This window comes from Rhinatrema bivittatum, chromosome 7 (assembly GCF_901001135.1).
Source record: "Rhinatrema bivittatum chromosome 7, aRhiBiv1.1, whole genome shotgun sequence".
NCBI classification, from domain to species: domain Eukaryota; kingdom Metazoa; phylum Chordata; class Amphibia; order Gymnophiona; family Rhinatrematidae; genus Rhinatrema; species Rhinatrema bivittatum.
The window spans coordinates 313,016,627-313,036,548 of record NC_042621.1 but is presented as its reverse complement, the minus strand read 5'-3'; the positions used below and the strand labels follow the sequence as shown (position 1 = coordinate 313,036,548).

General features: G+C 46.3%; 1 protein-coding gene across 2 annotated transcripts in view; it reads right to left on the bottom strand.

The window, feature by feature from the left end:
• The window catches only part of ABRAXAS2 (abraxas 2, BRISC complex subunit), a 154,463-nt gene that overhangs the window by 79,191 nt on the left and 55,350 nt on the right, over positions 1–19,922 (bottom strand). For both annotated transcript variants that reach the window (XM_029610611.1, XM_029610612.1), the window contains exon 3: positions 15,895–15,931. In XM_029610611.1, coding sequence (XP_029466471.1) covers positions 15,895–15,931 — 37 coding nt within the window. The remainder of the gene's footprint in view (positions 1–15,894; positions 15,932–19,922) is intronic.

Below are 19,922 nucleotides of genomic sequence, written 5' to 3'. Positions count from 1 at the left end.
AACTGACTAGCTCTATACAAACCTTTGAAACGAGAGTCGGGGCAGCCGAACAGCGGATCTCGGATTTGCAAGATGGCCACACGTCCCTGCAGCAAGAACTGACGCAGCTCAAACAAACGGTCCTTAAGCATACGGAGCGTATGGAAGATCTAGAAAACCGCTCGCGACGCGCCAATCTCCGTTTTGTGGGGCTCCCGGAAACTCTATCTGACCGTGAGTTACCTAAGATATTAGAGGCCTGGCTCACTACCGCGCTTGATTTGAATCTTGTGCATGGCCCGCTGGTGGTTGAGCGCGCTCACCAGTTGGGGCCTAAGCGATCCGATGACAACAAACCACGCGTGGTGATCGCGAGGCTATTGAATTTCAGGCACAAGACCGAAATTTTGGCAGCTGTCCGGCGGGGCAAAGCCCTTCAATATGAGAACCAACGTGTTCTAGTGTTTCAAGATTTCTCCGCGGCCGTGTCGCAGCAGCGCCGGAACATGGCACCATGGTGTACGAAATTGCATGCGCTGGGAGTTAAAGCCCTCTTGTTATACCCAGCCCGTCTGCGTGTGCCTACTTCCACCGGTGTGCGATGGTTTACCGATCCTGCAGAGGCCATGAGGTTCGTCGAGGAACGGGCTCAATCACCAGGACTGGCTCCGACAGACCCATGACATTGCGTATCGCCTTTGAGACGATGAATTCGCTCATCGGAGGAAGCCTTACCTTAGGCGGGCGGCGGGTTGACATTTTCAACCTCTACTTACGTTAAGCCCCGGAGACGGCAGCTTTGCGGACTCAGGCGGTAGCTGTTATTTGTCAGCTCCGATTTTTCTATGGTTGACTTTTTGCAGGTGGCCTCCGGTTTTTTCACGAGTGGGGCCACCTGGTTCATTGTTTCCGCGGCCCCTGTTGGACCCGGATTTTGACTTTTTGGGGAGACTTTCTGAACATTTTGGGGGAAGGGCAATTCGCGTTCAGAATTTATCAAGTGTGCTTGCTCATGTTTATACCCTTTTGTTTACCATGATGGATGTTGGGCCTGGGTGGGGGGTGGGGGGTGCCGATTAGCTCACTGGTGATCTCGACCTCCGTTGGAGGCTTAGGGGAGATGCTACGGTTATCCATATTTGTGGGGTCGGATAGGGGGGTGTGGGGTGGGGGTTTGAGGGCGGGTTGTGCGTGGGGTTTACTCCTTGGTCATTTGTTGTGGGCGATTTCCGCAGAAACGGCGGCGCAGGTTCCTGTGTTGTCCCGCTTAGCGGGCTGCTGGTTGTGGGGGCTCCGGCTGGGAGAGTCCTCAGACCATCATCATCTTACCAGGTTTGGTATTTTGACAGTCAGGATCCCGGGGATAACTTGAATATGGCACGTCCTACACTAAAGCTTTACTCCTGGAATATTTGTGGGGTCACCTCTCCCTTAAAACGAAAGAAGCTACTATCAGTCTTAAATAAGAAAGCGGCGGATGTGGTCTTCCTTCAGGAGACCCATCTCAATGACCATGAACATCAGAAGCTGCGACAGAGTTGGGTCGGTAATGTTTATTTTGCGTCAGCCACCACGCGATCCGCTGGGGTGGCGGTCTTAGTCCGTAAGAACGTGCCTCTTATTGTGCATAAAGAACTTAGAGACCCACAAGGTAGATACCTGATATTAGAAACTGAAATTGACCAACAGCAGTTTATATTATGCAATGTTTATGCCCCGAATAACCCTCCTTTATCCTTTTTTCAAGCTCTATATCGAGTATTATTGCCTTATGTGGACAAAAACTTGATTCTTGGGGGTGATTTTAATTCAGTTCGGGATCCCCTGGTAGATAGGAGTAGTATGACCAGTCGGATGTTACCTCGGAGTAAGGGTATCCATTTTCTTGAAACGGCATTGCACTTATTGGATCCCTGGCGCCTATTACATCCCGGTGAGCACACCTTTACACATCTGTCTCGGGCACACCCATCCCAGACCCGGTTAGATTACTTCTTTACTAGTTCCCACTTGATGAGTACTATCGTACAAGCAGATATAGATGAGATAATAGTGTCTGACCATGCACCGATCCTGCTGGAGCTCAGTAGATCTATATCTCTATCTGGCAGGCGTTGGTGGCGCTACCCGTCTCACCTGGGGGACGACCGAGTCTTTCAGGATTATTTAAGGGCCAAATGGGAGGATTATGTACACTTTAATAATGCTCATATTGGAGACCCCGTGCTGTTTTGGTACACTGCCAAGGCAGTACTGAGGGGGGAGGTGATAGCCTTTTTGGCCCAGAGACGGAAATTACTGGATAAAAGATTGGTGTTTTTGTCTACTCAATTGCGACATGCTCGCCAAAGCTTGCAAACAGCGGCGACCCCAGCGGCTAGAGTAGAGTATCTGGCTGCCCAAGCTGAGGTTAATACATTACTACATGATAGAGCTAAGAAGGGGTGGACTTATTACCAATATCAATTGTACTGTTTTGGGAATAAACCGGGTAGAATGATGGCCAATCTTGTTAAATCCCAGAAAGTATCTCGTCATATCCCGGCCATTTACAATGCTTCTGGCCAGTTGGTGAGGGACAATCCCTCGATCCTGCGCTCTTTTCGTGAGTATTATGCTACTTTATACTCTCACGGAGACGTTAATGGGGATCGTCTCGAGAACTTCTGTCATCAGGTAAACCTCCCTCAGTTAACAGAGGCACAACTAGACGAGTTGAATAAACCCATTTCTGAAGCTGAGGTTCGTTTGGTCATTACCACGGCCAAACGATATAAGGCCCCTGGGCCCGATGGTTACACGACTGAATTTTATCAAGCTCTGCAGGGTTCCATACTCAGTTCTCTGACCTCCGTTTTTAATGCACTGATAAGGTCAGGGTCTTACCCGCCTCATACGAACTGTGCCACATCACCTTGATGCCTAAGCCGGGGAAAGATCCCCTACGGCCTGAATCCTATCGGCCGATATCTCTCCTCAATGTGGACCAAAAATTCCTGGCCAAAATCATGGCAGACAGGTTGGCTGGTTTCCTCCCCGGGTTGTTGGGGCCGGGTCAAGTGGGGTTTGTTAGACATCGCTATGCCCTCACCAATATTCGAAAGGTCCTCACAGCTATGGCTTTGGGTCAGCATGAAGGCATTCCCCAACTGGTGGTTAGTTTAGATGTGGAAAAAGCGTTTGACCGGGTGGAGTGGTCTTATCTTTTTCACGTTCTCCAGATGGTGGGTATTAATGGGTTTTATCTGCAGGCGATCCATCTGTTGTACCAGGATCCCAAGGCTTCCATTGCAGTTAATGGTTCCAGTTCAGATTCCTTTTGCATCTCCAGGGGCACTAGACAGGGATGTCCCCTCTCCCCTTTGCTTTTTGTTCTCCAGCTTGAGCCTTTGTTGGCAGCTATCCAGGCGGCCCCGACTATTAAGGGAATCAGATTTCAGTCAGAAACATTTAAATATGCATAATTCGCTGACGATATTTTGGTCTTTCTGACGGACCCTGTCCGCTCTTTGACGTCCTTGTTGGACCTGATTTCAGAATTTGGCTCCTTCGCGGGCCTTAAATTGAACCTGGGGAAATCTGAGGCAATGTCATTTCCGGCTTCCCTTCAATCTGTTTGGGGGTCAACCTTTCCCCTTTTGTGGGCATCCTCCCAGATTCGGTATCTGGGGGTTATACTCCCAACCCAGCTGTCCCTTTTGTACTCCAAAAACATCTCTCATTTATTAACATTGACTATGGACAAACTGGACACCTGGCGCCCTCTCCCTCTTTCTCTGTTAGGTCGTCTGAATCTGTTCAAAATGTTGCTCCTGCCTAAGTGGCTTTTTATTTTTCAAAATTTACCCATTTTTCTTAAGACCCTTGATCAGAGAAAGTTGGAGGGCGCATTACGCAAGTTTTTGTGGCGGGGCCGGAGGGCACGAATTCCCCTTTACTCTCTCCGGGCTCGTTGGGGACGGGGAGGGATTGGGGTGCCTGACTTACGCCTCTATAATGTGGCTGGACATCTCCGCCTTGTTCGGGATTGGCTCCTAGAAACGCCAACATATACTAATCTGTCAGTAGATAGAGCCTTGGTGGCACCGATCGCGCTCAGTTATGTACTGCAAGCTGACTCCTCTAAAATAGCTTACCCTCCGTTGGTTGAGCTGTTATTATCTCCTCTCCGACGTTCGTGGAGGATGATGGCTAAACATTTGGGTGTTCCTCGACAAAATGCTTATCTTCTGCCAATCAGGGGTAACCCCGACTTTCCTCCTGGGTCTTCTACTTTTGGCTTTCAGGAATGGGCTTCCCAGGGCATAGTGTACCTCGGCCATGTGCTGGATGCAGAAGGAGAGCTCATGTCTCACAAGGATATCATTGAGGCCTATGGGCTAACTTATAGGCATATATTTCCTTACCTCCAAATACAACACTATGTACGTTCCCTACCACAGGCGAGTCGGCAAGTCCAGTCTTTTAGCAAGGTGGACACCTTTCTCGCCTTGACGGCGCGGTCGGCTCCCACCATGGCTCAGTATTATAAAAAACTTTTGCGGGATGACGTGGAGGGCATCACAGGGACCTTGGCTGCTCGCTGGAATGGAGCAGGGGAGGAAGTGGTGACGGCTCGGGGTCTCCAGCGCTGTTTCAGACAAATCTCTAGCATTTCTTCTAATTCATATTATCGGGAAATGCTGTTCAAATTTCTGTGGCGAGCATTTATCCCCCCACTACAGGCTGTTCATTACCAACTAGGCGCTACTGGGAAATGTACGCGATGTGGGGCGGCTGAAGGCTCTTTACACCATATGTTTTGGGCTTGTACTAAGGTGCGTTATTTGAAGGGATTGTTGTCTGTTAAGATCCCTTTTACCAGTACTTTGATACTATTTGGACAGATTCCACAAACCCTGCTTCGTGGTCAAGGACCGCGGCTGTTCTTACGCAAGGCATTCGCGGTGGGGAAGAAAATTATTTTGTTACACTGGCAATCTTCTGAATCCCCTCCATATTGGCAGTGGAGAAACCACTTGCATCAACTGTTACTAATGGATAAACACTGGGCACATACCTCTTTTCAACGCCAACACCGCTTCCTGACTATTTGGGACCTATATATTCATTCTCTTTCACCACGGATCCGCAGTCACATATTAAATGACCTTGCTACAAAATGAGTGGGACATGCGCTATCTGCGACACAGCGATGGACGGATTGGACCAAGGAGCCGGGGGGGGGGGAGGGAGGGGGGGTGGGTATTTCCTTGTGATAATGGCTGTACTTGTTACTGTGATTGACTTTGGGGGTTACTGAGTGGAAGTGTCCCTCAATTCTATTTCGTGTACATTGTTTGGTTATTTTTTTTACCTCTGTTGCTTTGTTACATTTCAAAACAGCAATAAAAACCGTTGAACTATAAAAAAACAACACTCCTCAATAGATTTGATGCGCTGGCAAATTTCTGGTATTGTAGCGGCAACACAGTTTTGTCTCTCTCCGATCGGAGATCCCCTGACGCAGCCCCACTGTAAGAGGGTGAAACTCGGCCTGAGTCGGGCTTGTCTAAAGATATTTGTCTCTGTCCAATAAAGAATCCAGATCGGACATTTGGCTTCTAATTGCATATAAATAACTTTTCCCTTACTCTTCTTTCTTATGTATGATTCCAATTGTTTTTGTTTTACTTTGTAATATTTCAATTTATTATGTATGTATTTCTTTGTAAACTGCTTAGGTCTACCCAAATTGAATAAGCGCTATATAAAAAGTTTTAAATAAATAAATGTAAAGAGATAAGAAAGAAAAAATTCTGGTCCTTACGAAAAAGATCATGGTGCTACGATAGGCACATATGAGAGACCTTGACCTGGCAATTAATGAGCGGTTGGATGTGGCTCAGACAGCTTAATACTTTATTAGATCTTAAGGCACAAAAAATATTTTATATCTTAAATATAAACTCCATCAATGGGGAAACAAATCTGGCAAATTACTGGCTAGACTGGTAAGCTCGGGTGCCTGCTCTAGGGGACTTATCACTCATATTCAGGATAACACACAGAACCTCACAACCACACCTTTGAGTTCTAAGATTTTTGAATCATATTTTAAGTCTTTGTATACTCCTGAACCTATTAATGAGCAGGCCCTAGTGAGGTTTATTCAGGGGGGGCTTGGAGCAGCCGGATCTGAGTGAACAGGCTAGAGACTTGTTGAAATCATCTGTTCAGGAGTCAGAGGTCCGTAGGACTATCAGGCAGTTGCAATTATTTAAAGCACCTGGGCCGGACGGCCTAGGGTCAGAATTTTACAAATTACTGGGGGATTTCACGCTTACACCCTTATGTAATATGTTCCATGTGACTAGAGAGAAGGGGGAATTTGACAGATGGCATAATCTTGCCCAAGCTGGGGAAGGACCCTACTCTCACTCAATCCTATAGGCCTATCTCTCTCCATAACCAGAATATAAAAATTTTGGCAGCAGTTTTGGCCTCACGGGTCAATTCAGTGGTGCGGGAGGTGGTCTCTCAGGATCAAACAGGGTCGACTTTTAATTCAAATTTATTAAAAACGTTGATTGTGGTCCAATCTTCCACACTAATAGATTTCATGACGGCACTAGGTTTCATCCTAACTACTGATAAACCCACCCACAAAGCAGGACACTCTCTTGATTTAACATTTATCAATCACAACCACCTAGAACAAATCAAATCGGAATATACACCGATTCCTAATAGAATCCTCTATCAAATTTATGGAAAAACAAACACAAAATAAAGAACCCACTGAATTCAAATACCGCCCACCATACAACATAGACACCCTGAAAGACAAACTAGAAGAAAAACTAGCTGAAATAGACTACACCGACTGTGACTCCACCACGACAGCGTGGACACAAACAACCAAATACTTAGCAAACGAGATAAACCCAATAAAACGGATCAGCGTCAAAGAACCCAAAGAAACAAACCCCTGGCATAACGAAAGGATAAAGGTAGTCAAAAGAAACCTAAGGAAAAAGGAGAAGGAATGGAAAAATAATAAAACAGACAACCTGACTAAATACAGGGAACAGCTAGCTTACTATAAACAAGTAATTCTCAACGCAAAGAAACAATATTACAGCACTAAAATAGAGAAATTCGCAAATAATCCAAGAGCCCTGTTCACCATAGTAAAAAATCTCACAACTGACAAAACTGACACTTCACAGAGCCTACCAGTAGTGAAATGCAATGAAATAGCCACTTTCTTTAATGACAAAATCACAAATCTAAAAACAAAGATTCCAAAAATAACTAAACAAAAAATCAATATGTAAAAAAGAGATGTTAAACAATGGGAAACATTCGACGAAATATCAGAAATAGAAGTTGAATCGATGCTAAAAAACTAAACCCTGCCCCACATGCACAAGACAATTCCAAGCATAGACTTAAAAAAAAGTAGCCAACATAGTCTCTCCAACTTTAACAAAAATCATTAACCTATCACTAAAGGAAGGAAACATGCCAGACTCACTAAAAGGGGCAATAGTAAAACCAATTCTAAAGAAAAAAAAAACCAGCGACCATCTAATCCTGAGCAATTATAGACCAGTATCAAACCTACCCTTAATTGCAAAATTAATAGAAAAAGCCATACAAAAACAATCAGAACACTTAGAGAGCAATAATATTCTGTACCCATCACAACATGGCTTCCACAAAAACCTCAGCACTGAAACACTACTGCTTGCACTAACAGACAACATCATGAGAGGGTTCGACAGTGGTAAACAGTACATTTTAGTAATGCTTGACCTATCAGCGGCATTCGACACAGTAAACCATGACACACTAATAAATAGATTAGAAGAAATAGGATTAAGCAATAAAACACTCAAGTAGTTTAAATCATACCTAAATAACAGATAATTCCAAGTACAAATCAAAGATGTAATGTCAGAGAAAATAATCCTTCAAACAGGTGTTCCACAGAGATCTGCCCTATCTGCCACACTATTCAACATATACATGCTGCCTTTATGTCACCTGCTAGCTGGATTAGGAATTTTGCACTATATCTATGCCGACGATATTCAGTTAATACTCCCAATTGATGACAATTGAGAAAACACTAAACTTAGCCAACATGTACCTAGATATAATAAAACCACTTCTAAACTAACTGGAACTAGTTATCAATATAGAGAAAACTGAATTCTTACACCTTGAACGAAAAAACATAGCAATAATTCAGAACCCAATTACACTCAATAACAAACAGAAGATACAACTAGCTGAGAAAGTATGAAACCTGGGAGTGATAATCGATTCAGAACTAAATATGAAACACATTTCTCAAAAAGTAAGAGAGGGATATGCCAAACTTATGACTCTTAGGGGACTAAAACCGCTACTAACACCTACCAACTTCCGCTCAGTATTACAAGCCTTAACCTTTTCCAGTACTGACTACTGTAATGCCCTACTACTGGGCCTACCATACACCACAATAAGACTACTACAGATACTACAAAACACAGCTGCAAGAATTTTAACTGGTAAAAGTAGAAGAGAACATATCACCAAAACTTTACTAGTACTACACTGGTTACCCATTGAACAAAGAATACAATACAAGACTTTATGCACCATACATAAAGTAATACACGACGAAAAAGCAGAGTGGCTGAACAAAGCCCTCTGAGTACATACACCCCACAGAAACCTGAGATCAGCAAACAAAGCACTGCTAACTATTCCTTCAGTTAAGACGGCCAGAGTAACCCAGGTAAGGGATAGGGCCTTATCCCTAGCAGGACCCCCAATATGGAACAATATGCCGTTAGAAATCAGACTGCAAAGAAACATCAAAACCTTCAGAAAAAGTTTAAAAACATGGCTATTTAAGCAAGCATACCACAAAGAGAATTGAGAGGATAACCCAGGGAAATGTTGGTTGCAGTCAGTCAAACTTCCACGCACACACACCTTTTTTCTTAATGCGTGCGTTTCTCATTTTTATACTCTAATTCTCTTATCTTTAAGCAACAAAGATCTAGTCAAGTAATACTTTATCTTATAGCTGAGACAGAGAAAACTGGACATGACTTATAACACCCACCAAATAATATTTGTTATGAAACTATGTTACAGTATTTTTGATGGCACCTGTTTAATTGTTAGAACTCTAGACACTCTATACAACATATAGTTATGTGCCCTATTGTGAACCATTGTGATGGCACCTGCATAACGACGGTATAGAAAATATTTTAAATAAATAAAAATAAATAAAATGGGAGGTAATCAGAATGGAATCCATATCAGTTTTGGTGCCAGAAAGGTATTTGACCACATGGTGTACTCATATTTGGAGTGGGCACTTGAGCAATTTAATTTTGGAGAACAGTTCTTGCAGTGGGTTAAGTTATATAATTTACCCATAGGATCAATTAATGGTAAATGGGATCCTTAAGCCTCAAAGGCAGCATCTGTAGGAGACCAAGTATCTTAGGGAGAATTACCCTTAATAAATCCTATTTTGGAGTGGAAGAGTAAAGGAAAATGAGTTTCTTACCTGATAATTTTCGTTCCTGTAGTACCACGGATCAGTCCAGACACCTGGGTTCTGCCTCCGCACCAGCAGATGGAGACAGAGCAAGATCTGTCGGGCTCAGCCACATATAGCAGGGTGCCACCCACAGCCCCTTCAGTCTTACATAATGTCAAAGCAGAATGGAATAAACAACCCGACTATCTAACTAAACCGCAAATTCAACACCCCAACTGGAACAGCACTCCCAGAACCAGAGGAGCGAACAATACAACCAAATCAAACAAATAAATCCAACGAGCGGACTCTCCGTTACTTCACACAGACACGGGCGGGTCCCTGGACTGATCCGTGGTACTACAGGAATGAAAATTATCAGGTAAGAAACTAATTTTCCTTTCCCTGTACGTACCCGGATCAGTCCAGACACCTGGGATGTACCAGAGCCAACTTATCGAGGGTGGGAACCAAAGAGTCCCGCTCTGAGTACTCCCTCACCAAAACCCCCCGAAGCTGCGGCCTGGACATCTAGTCGATAATGCCTAGCAAAGGTATGCAACGACTTCCAAGTAGCCGCCCTACAAATTTCCTGAGGCAACACCTGTGAGAACTCCGCCCAAGAAGCCACATGCGACCTCGTAGAGTGAGCCCGAAGGCCCACGGGAACAGGTTTCCCCCGCAGTATGTATGCCGAACCAATAGCCTCCTTGAGCCAACGAGCGATCGTGGTTTTGGAAGCCGCAGCACTTCTCTTCGGACCAGTACACAAAACAAAAAGATGATAGAGACATGGAAAGGGTTCGTAACCTCAAGATAGCGAAGGAGAACCCTGCGAACATCCAATTTCCGCAAATCTCTCGCCCCAGGATCCGTCCACTCCCCTTCAGGAAAAGCGGGGAGCTCAATCGACTGATTCAGATGAAATGCCGACACCACCTTCGGAGAAAGGAAGGAACCGTCCTCAAGGATACTCTGGAATCCGAGATCCGTAAAAACAGCTCCCTGCATGACAGAGCCTGCAATTCCGACACTCGCTTCGCCGAAGTGATCGCAACTAGAAACACCACTTTTAGCGTAAGGTCCTTTAGCGTCGCCCGCTTGATAGGCTCAAAAGGCGACAAGTACCCAATTAAGATTCCAGGACGGACAAGGATGATGCAACGGAGGACGTAAATGCTTAGCCCCCCACAGAAAACGAACTACATCCGGGTGTAGTGCCAGAGACACCCCGTGTACCTTACCTCTGAGACAACCAAGGGCCACCACCTGGACTCGAAGGGTACTACAAGAGAGACCTTTAGAAAGACCAGCCTGAAGAAAAGCTAAGACATCGGATACTGAAGCTCTCATAGGATCCACCCTGCGATCCGTACACCAGTCCTCAAACACCGCCCAGACCCGAACGTAGGCTAAGGACGTAGACTGTTTCCTAGACCTCAACAAGGTGGCTACTACCGCATCCGAATACCCTTTATTCTTCAAGCGTTGCCTCTCAAAAGCCATGCCATGAGACAAAATTGATCCACTGCCTCCAAACAAACGGGGCCTTGATGAAGGAGAGCCGTGGACACCCGAAGACGAAGGGGCGGCCTCTACTGACAAGTGGAGTAGATCTGCACACCACGGCCGCCGCGGCCATTCCGGCGCCACCAGAATCACGTCCGATGGATGCAGTTCTATGCACCGAAGTACCTTGCCTATCAGGGGCCAGGGTGGGAACACATACAGTAACACGTCTGTTGGCCAGGGAAGCACTAACGCATCAATGCCCTCGGCCCCTCTCTCTCTCCGTCTGCTGTAAAACTGCGGAGCCTTCGCGTTCTGAAAAGTGGCCATCAGGTCCATGTGTGGCGTGCCCCACTTTTTGCAGATGAGGTGAAACACTTCCTCCACCAGCTCCCATTCTCCTGGATCCAGATGATGCTGACTGAGGAAGTCCACTTGAACATTGTCAACTCCAGCGATGTGAGACGCCGCAATGTTGCTGAGATTCCGTTCCGCCCAGCACATTAAACGTTGCGCCTCCTCCGCCACCAGCTGACTCCTTGTCCCACCCTGGCGATTGATATACGCCACTGTAGTAGCATTGTCCGACAACACTCTGACCGCCTTCCCCCGAATCAGCGGGAGGAAGGCTTGCAGCGCCAGAGCTACCACCCTGGTTTCCAATCGATTGATGACCACTGCGATTGAGCCCTTGACCACTGTCCCTGCACCAATCGTCCAAGACAGACCGCTCCCCAACCAGAGAGACTGGCGTCCCTGGTGACCACCGTCCAATTGGGCATGACCAGGGAAACTCCACACGTCAGATGATCCGACACGAGCCACCAGTGGAGACTGGCCCTCGCCTGGTCCGGGAGCGGGAGATGCAATTGTTCCGACACCGGCTTCCAGCGGGAGAGCAATGCTGATTGCAACGGACGTAGATGAACGAAAGCCCAGGGAACCAAAGCTAGCGTGGACGCCATGGAGCCTAAGACCTTCAGATAATCGCACACCTGAGGAATCTGTAGGGACAATAAGCGCGTCACTTGACTCTGAAGCTTGACCACTCGCTCCTTGGAGAGAAACACCTTGCCCTGCTTCGTGTCGAACAGCGCTCCCAGAAACTCCAAGGACTAAGTGGGGTTCAAACGACTCTTGGCAAGATTGACCACCCATCCGAGGGAGCACAAGAGCTGGAGAACCCTGGCGACCGCCTGTCGACACTGCATCTCGGACTTCGCCCGAATCAACCAATCGTCCAAGTAGGGATACACCAGAAATCCCTCCCTCTGGAGCTGAGCCGCCACCACCACCATCACTTTGGTAAACGTGCGAGGAGCGGCAGCAAGGCTGAAAGGGAGAGCCCTGAATTGATAGTGTCTGCCCAGAATGCAGAACCTGAGAAACCTCTGATAAAACGGCTGAAAGCCTATGTGGAGGTACACCTCTGTGAGATCCAGAGAAGCCAGAAATTCGCCCGGATGAACTGAGGCGACAACCGACCGAATCGTTTCCATTTTGAAGCGTGGGATGCGAAGACACCTGTTGACCCTCTTCAAGTCCAATATTGGTCTGAACGTGCCCTCCTTTTTTGGCACTATGAAATAAATGGAGTAACGGCCCTTGCGTTGTTGCCCGGGAGGCATGGGGGTTATCGCTCCCAAGTCCTCCAGGCACTGAAGAGTGTACCGCACCGCTATTCACTTCTCTCGGCACTTGCAAGGTGAGACGAGAAACTTGTCTGCAGGAATCCGTACAAAATCTAAAGCGTAACCTTGACATCACGCTGAGGACCCACTGGTCTGACGTTATTTTGGTCCATTCCTCGACAAAAAGAGCCAACCTCCTGGCTCCCACATTTGGCACTGCTGACGAAACCTGCCAAGAGGAATGGACCACACGAGTTTCATTGGGAAGCCTTGGACCCCGTTCCCGACGAAGTACCACCTTGCTTCCCAAACCTTCGGCCACGAAAGGGCTGAGGCCAAGATGACTGCCTTGAAGAGCCGGGACGGTAAGACGATCCTGAAGACCTCTGAGGTCGTGACTTTCTGTTTCCTCGAAACCAGGTTCTATTGGAGAAGGAGCTCCGAGACCTAGGCCTGTCCACAGGCAGCTTGAATGCCTTGTTTTCCCCGAGCGATTGCATCAGGTCATCCAACTGCTTACCAAACAACAACTTCCCTTTGAACGGCAGAGAGCCAAGGTGAGCCTTAGAGGAACCGTCTGCTGCCCAGTTCCGGAGCCAAAGGAGACGGCTTGCGGAGACCGCCGAGACCATTGATCTGGCCGACGTGCGCAACAGGTCATACAGAGCATCCGCGCTGTAAGCGATCACCGCCTCCAAACGATTCGCCTGAACAGTCTCCTCTTCCGAGAGACCGGCATTGACCTGGAGCATCTGGGCCCAACGCAGGCCCTCTCTCAAGGCAAAATTACTGCATATGGCTGCGTGGACTCCCAGAGCAGACACCTCAAAAACTTTCTTAAGTTGGAGCTCCAACTTCCTTTCCTGTATGTCCTTAAGCGCTGTGGCCCCCGTGACCAGAATCGTCGACCTCTTCGTCACGGCCGAAACCGCTGCGTCCACTCCAGGGAGACGGAGAAGCTCTAAAGCGTCCTCTAGAAGCGGATAGTTTATCCATGGCCTTACTCACTTTCAGGCCCAACTCCGGAGTGTCCCATTCTTGGAACAGTATGTCCAACGCCGAAAGATGGAATGGAAAAGCCACCGTCGGACCACTAAGGCCCAACAACACCGGATCCATTTTTGCTCCTGGCTGAGACTCCACTGGAGCTTCCATGCCGAGCTCCTGAAGAATGGCCGGAATGAGCGGGGCCAGTTCATCCTTCCGAAAGAGCCGTACCACCTTCGGGTCATCACCATCCACCGCCGGAGTGCCTTTGCTGGTACCTGGCTGGGCTGGCACCTCCTCTTCTGGCTCACCGGCCCCCTGCGGCTCCATGAGCGGGTCCGCCTCATCCTGCGACGTGGACTCAGTGTCCGTGTCCTGAGGGACACCCCGTACTGGCCGCTTCTCCTTGGGCAGGTCCGAGCCCCTCCGGGACCTATCCGCGTATCTCCTCTTCCAGGACCTTGACCGCCTCTCCAGTCCCCCAGGGCCCCCTTCTTGCCTGCCTTTCGCTTAAAAACCTTGTGCTTCAGCACCTTGTGCAAAAGAAGCGCGAAATCAGAAGAAAATGAGGAATCTGATAAGGAGGATGCCTCCTCCAGGCTATCTACTGGCACCGGAGACGCAGCCCCCCCCCTCCCCCGGGACGGCCTGTGCTGCTGGGAAAGCGCAGGAGGCATGGCACCATCTCCTGCAGCCGTCCTAATGGCCTCCCTGAAGCGAGCCCAAAATGGCAACCATTCCCGCGCTGATCGGGAACGGCTCTGCACTGCCCTCAGTATGCAGCAAAGCACGCGGCGGCGACCTCAGAGGCTGGGACCGGCCCCTCATCGCCCTGAACACAATTTGAACAAATGCCGTCGCGCGATAAGCGACCAGCAGGAAGACCCCCGTGGCATCCGCTTCAAAACCGGAGACCAGCGCAAAAACAAAAAACGGCACCCCCCCCCCCAAGCGAACGAGACGGGGATTCGGCACTCAGAGAAATAAACAACAGTTCTTCTATTTTATTTTTTTTTTTGTACTTGCCGCTGCTGTCCTCTGGGATCCCAGAGGCTGTGGTGCACTTGCCCCCATCTGCTGGAGACAGAGTAAGACTGAGGGGCTCTGGGTGGCACCCTGCTATATGTGGCTGAGCCCGACAGGTCTTGCTCTGTCTCCATCTGCTGGTGCGGAGGCACAACCCAAGTGTCTGGACTGATCCAGGTACGTACAGGGAACCTAGTGATTAGAGCAGCAGGCTTTGAACCAGGGAGGCCAGGGTTCAAATCCCACTGCAGCTCCTTGTGGCCTTGGGCAAGTCATGTTACTTTTCGTTGTCTCAGGAACAAACAGATTGTGAATCCTCTGGGGACAGAGAAATAACTACAGCTTGATCTTGGTGGCAGGGGTTTATGGTTTGTAGCTCTTTGGTTTCACCCTTTTTGACATTGACTGGGAATCTGGATTTTTTACCTGCCTTGGGTAACACAATTCTTCAGGGGTGGTCTAGAAAAGGTCTCAATCTGGCTTATTTGGTTGATTCCAAGGCCTCTGTCTGTACTGGACTGAACAGATATGAGAGGAATGGGATTTACCAAGAAACCAATTCTTTGCTTACTTGCAAGCCCAACACTATTGTTCAATGTACAGAAATTAACATCGGACATTGTCTAATGATGTCAATTCAGGAAAGAACTATCCGTCTTCATTATATAGAATACAATCACGATGTAACATATATTTGTTTTAAATGTTTTTATGTTCATATTGTATGTATGTTTTAATTATAATAGCCCCTGAAGCAGAAACTCGGCCAGAGTCGGGCTGATATAGTTGAAAAACTTTATTCACAGTATACACCGATCCCATTCTTCTTGTTATGCAAGATGTTACTTTGAATAAAGTTTTTCAACTATACACCAACCTTCTTCTTCGTCACTACAAGCCAAATTGGATCTGCTTCCAGTTTGAGTTTTGGCACTCTTGAATAATTGAACACGGATTACACATACCTGGGAAACAAATAACAGCAGGTTTGGGTTCCCTAGCTCCCAGGTAGTAACAAAGATGCATTAAGATGGGTTCCCACTGTTATTTTTGCAAGGATCAGCATTGTTTAATTATCTATATTCTGTTTGAATCCTGTAAACCATTGTGATGGCTGCACCGAATGACGGTATATAAAACTCAACTAATAAATAAGAACACAAAAACACACTGAAATTCACATAGGATTCTGATTCACAGCTCTATGATATAAAAGGTCAGACTTACCTAAAAAGTTTCAAACATGGCTCATGGTTATGGATTTCTGCAACAAGAAAAACTGTTATACTATATGGTTATCTTACACCCATGTTCCCACCCCACCCCCACTCCCATGCTCCTGGGGTGATTATAGATACTTTTATTATTAATTACTGAAGGGGCATGTTTGCACCGGATAGTTAGGAATATCAGTCCACCTGCTTCACAAGTCCTATTAGTTCTGAGGAGCATGCATGTGACAGAGTGGTCATTTCTCCATCTTACTCTACTCAACCTGATCATACATGAACTCTCCCTCCCAGCATAGAGGGGTAGGAGTATGACACCAATCATTTTTGCCCCCAGTGCTTAAGTATACCACCTCTCCCTGCTCAGTTCCTTCTGAGAGGCAAACCTTTGACACTGTGATCTTAAGAACATAATATACGGGTGAGACCAAGGTCCATCAACAATGATCAGCCTGGGTCACAAGAACACAGTAGAATCTAAGTAGTACATTATTTCTTGATGCTCACTCCCAGGGACACGCAATGGATTTCAAGTCTACATGGCTAATAATTGTTTATGGACTTTTCCTCTAGGAACTTGTCCAAACCTCATTCTGCCAGGAAAAATAGTGGAAACTATTCTCAAGATCAAAATCGTAGAGCATATAGAAAGACATGATTTAATGGAACACAGTCAACATGGATTTACCCAAGGCAAGTCTAGCCTAACAAATCTCCTTCATTTTTTTGAAGGGGTTAATAAACATGTGGGTAAAGGTGAAGCGGTAGATGTAGTGTATTTGGATTTTCAGAAGGCGTTTGACAAAGTCCCTCATGAGAGGCTTCTAAGAAAACTAAAAAGTAATGGGATAGGAGGCGATGTCCTTTCGTGGATTACAAACTGGTTAAAAGACAGGAAACAGAGAGTAGGATTAAATGGTCAATTTTCTCAGTGGAAAAGGGTAAACAGTGGAGTGCCTCAGGGATCTGTACTTGTACCAGTGCTTTTCAATATATATATGTGATCTGGAAAGGAATACGACGAGTGAGGTTAGTAGTAGTTAAATCACAAGCGGATTGTGATACATTACAGGAGGACCTCCTCTCAAGACTGGAAGATTGGGCATCCAAATGGCAGATGAAATTTAATGTGGACAAATGCAAGGTGTTGCATATAGGGAAAAATAACCCTTGCTGTAGTTACACAATGTTAGGTTCCATATTAGGAACTACCACCCAGGAAAAAGATCTAGGCATCATAGTGTATAATACTTTAAAATCGTCGGCTCAGTGTGCTGCAGCAGTCAAAAAAGCAAACAGAATGTTAGGAATTTTTAGGAAGGGAATGGTGAATAAAACGGAAAATGTCATAATGCCTCTGTATCGCTCCATGGTGAGTCCACACCTTCAATACTGTGTACAATTCTGGTCGCCACATCTCAAAAAAGATATAGTTGCGATGGAGAAGATACAGAGAAGGGCAACCAAAATGATAAAGGGGATGGAACAGCTCCCCTATGAGGAAAGGCTGAAGAGGTTAGGGCTGTTCAGCTTGGAGAAGAGACGGCTGAGGGAGGATATGATAGAGATCTTTAAGATCATGAGAGGTCTTGAACGAGTAGATGTGACTCGGTTATTTACACTTTCCAATAATAGAAGAACTAGGGGGCATTCCATGAAGTTAGCAAGTAGCACATTTAAGACTAATCGGAGAAAATTCTTTCACTCAATGCACAATAAAGCTCTGGATTTTGTTTCCAGAGGATGTGGTTAGTGCAGTTAGTGTAGCTGTGTTCAAAAATGGTTTGGATAAGTTCTTGGAGGAGAAGTCCATTAACGGCTATTAATCAAGTTTACTTAGGGAATAGCCACTGCTATTAATTGCATCAGTAGCATGGGATCTTCTTAGTGTTTGGGTAATTGCCAGGTTCTTCTGGCCTGGATTGGCCTCTGTTGGAAACAGGATGCTGGGCTTGATGGTCCCTTGGTCTGACCCAGCATGGCAAATTCTTATGTTCTTGTGCCCCTCAAAGAGCAGGTATATCTCACCTTACTGTACTCAAGTCATTACTAAATGCAAGCCAGTGATCATTTTTGCACCTCGCAGACCACACACATCAACTCACCCTGCTCAAGTCCTGCTAGCATCGAAGGCCAGAAGTGTTACACAGTGATCATTTCTATACCTAACAGACTGGATACATCAACCTACCCTGCTCAAGTCAGCCCTGAGGGGCCGGCATGTGACACAGTGATCAGACAAACCCCAGGTGGCTCAAGAACATTACTCCTCTCTGCTCCCAAGAATGTAAGCAAATGACACGTTCACAGATTAGAGATGAATACGAGACTGGGTAGTAGCCAAAGAGAGGACAAGGGAGGGTTTCCTCAAGATAATGAGCTGTCAAGGCTGAAAAGAAAAGGCCTGGGACAGAGAGAGATTGAAGATGTGGATGAGACATCACAGAAGAAATGGGAGGGACTGACTTCAAGAAGCAGGAGGTGAGGGGGCAGATTCTGGTTTAACCAGGCTGGAGGATTTGAAGGAAGACAGCCAATATTTAAATAACACAAGAGGGTAATCAGAGAGACAAGGATGATGCTGTAACAGCTTGGTGAATGGTGTCAACCTCATTGTAAAGAAATCAGCAAGGATTTGGAAAGTAAAGGAGGGGAGATATGGATGGAAGAGATTCCTGAAAGAATGCCGAGAGCAGAAGCTGCATGTACTGGTGCTTAAACCTACACAGGAAACAGCTGCAGGTATATCTGTGTATATTTGTGTTCTGGTAAGTAATACGAGTTTAGAATAAAGCTAGAATTCAATTCTAAGTTTATAAATGTGTTTGCAAAGATCGCTAGCTTGATCCATGAAGGTGTAATTAATGGTATTTGATAAAAAGATTCCTCCTCCCAAAATAAGAGTCAATTAGTGATTTAGAACAACTTGCAATTAACCCTGATTTAAGTGATCAACTAATTTGCTATAGTCATTGTCAAATTAACATGATGCCTAAAAATCACATTTAAAAACCCTAGTCTTAAATGACGCTTAGTAATCAAATTTTAAAACTAATAAAATGTAAAAATCCTTACATTTAAACATACACGAGCCTTAAAAAACTTTAAAATCTTTCACACTAAACAAAAGCTGAGATGTAGACAGAAATCCAGGCATGAAATGAGGGTTATTTAGTGCCACGTGTACGATTATCTATTGTTGGCGAGAGATCGTATGGGTGCACCCAGTGCAAAGAGCTCCTGGCTCTAAGAGAACGAGTCCCATCTCTGCACGCCAAAGGGTCAGATAGAGAGAATTATAGAGATCTTCAGGGACAGAGTGGTCCCAACTCCAGTCTGGCAGCCCTTGTGCTGCTTTGGAGGAGCAAGGTCACCTGGAAGGAAAATAATCACATTTCAAGGGGGAAGACTCAAGAACAATGTAAGAAAATGTTTCTTCACAGAAAGGGAAATGCCCTCCCAAAAGAGGTGGTAAAAAAGAATGATAATGAATTCAAAAGGGCCTGGGACAAAGACAGACACATAGAAAAGAGAAACGTGACAGCAGAAAAAGACCATATGGGCCTATCTAATCTACCCATCCACCCAACTAATTCAGCTTTACAATTCCCATCACTCCCTCAGAGATCCCCTATATTTATTCCATGCATTCTTGAATTCAGATACTGGTTTTCTCTCCACCACTTCCACTGGGAGGCTGCTCTCCATGCATCCACTACCTTCTCTTTAAAGAAATATTTCTGTAGATTACTCCCGAGTCTACCCCCTTTCACCCTTGTTCTAGAATCTCCTTCCCATTGAAAGATGCTCGCCACCTGTGCATTGAAACCTTGGAGGTATTTAAATGTTTATCATCTCTCTCCTATCTTCCTTTCCTCTAAGGCAGAGCTTTCCAAAGTGTGTGTCGGGACACATTAGTGTGTCGCCTGTAGTGTGGAGGTGTGTCGCCCGATCCACAGGGCCGGCAGAAGCAGGGAACTATAGCAGGAAGATCGGCGGGCAGTGGTGGAGCTTACATCACCACGG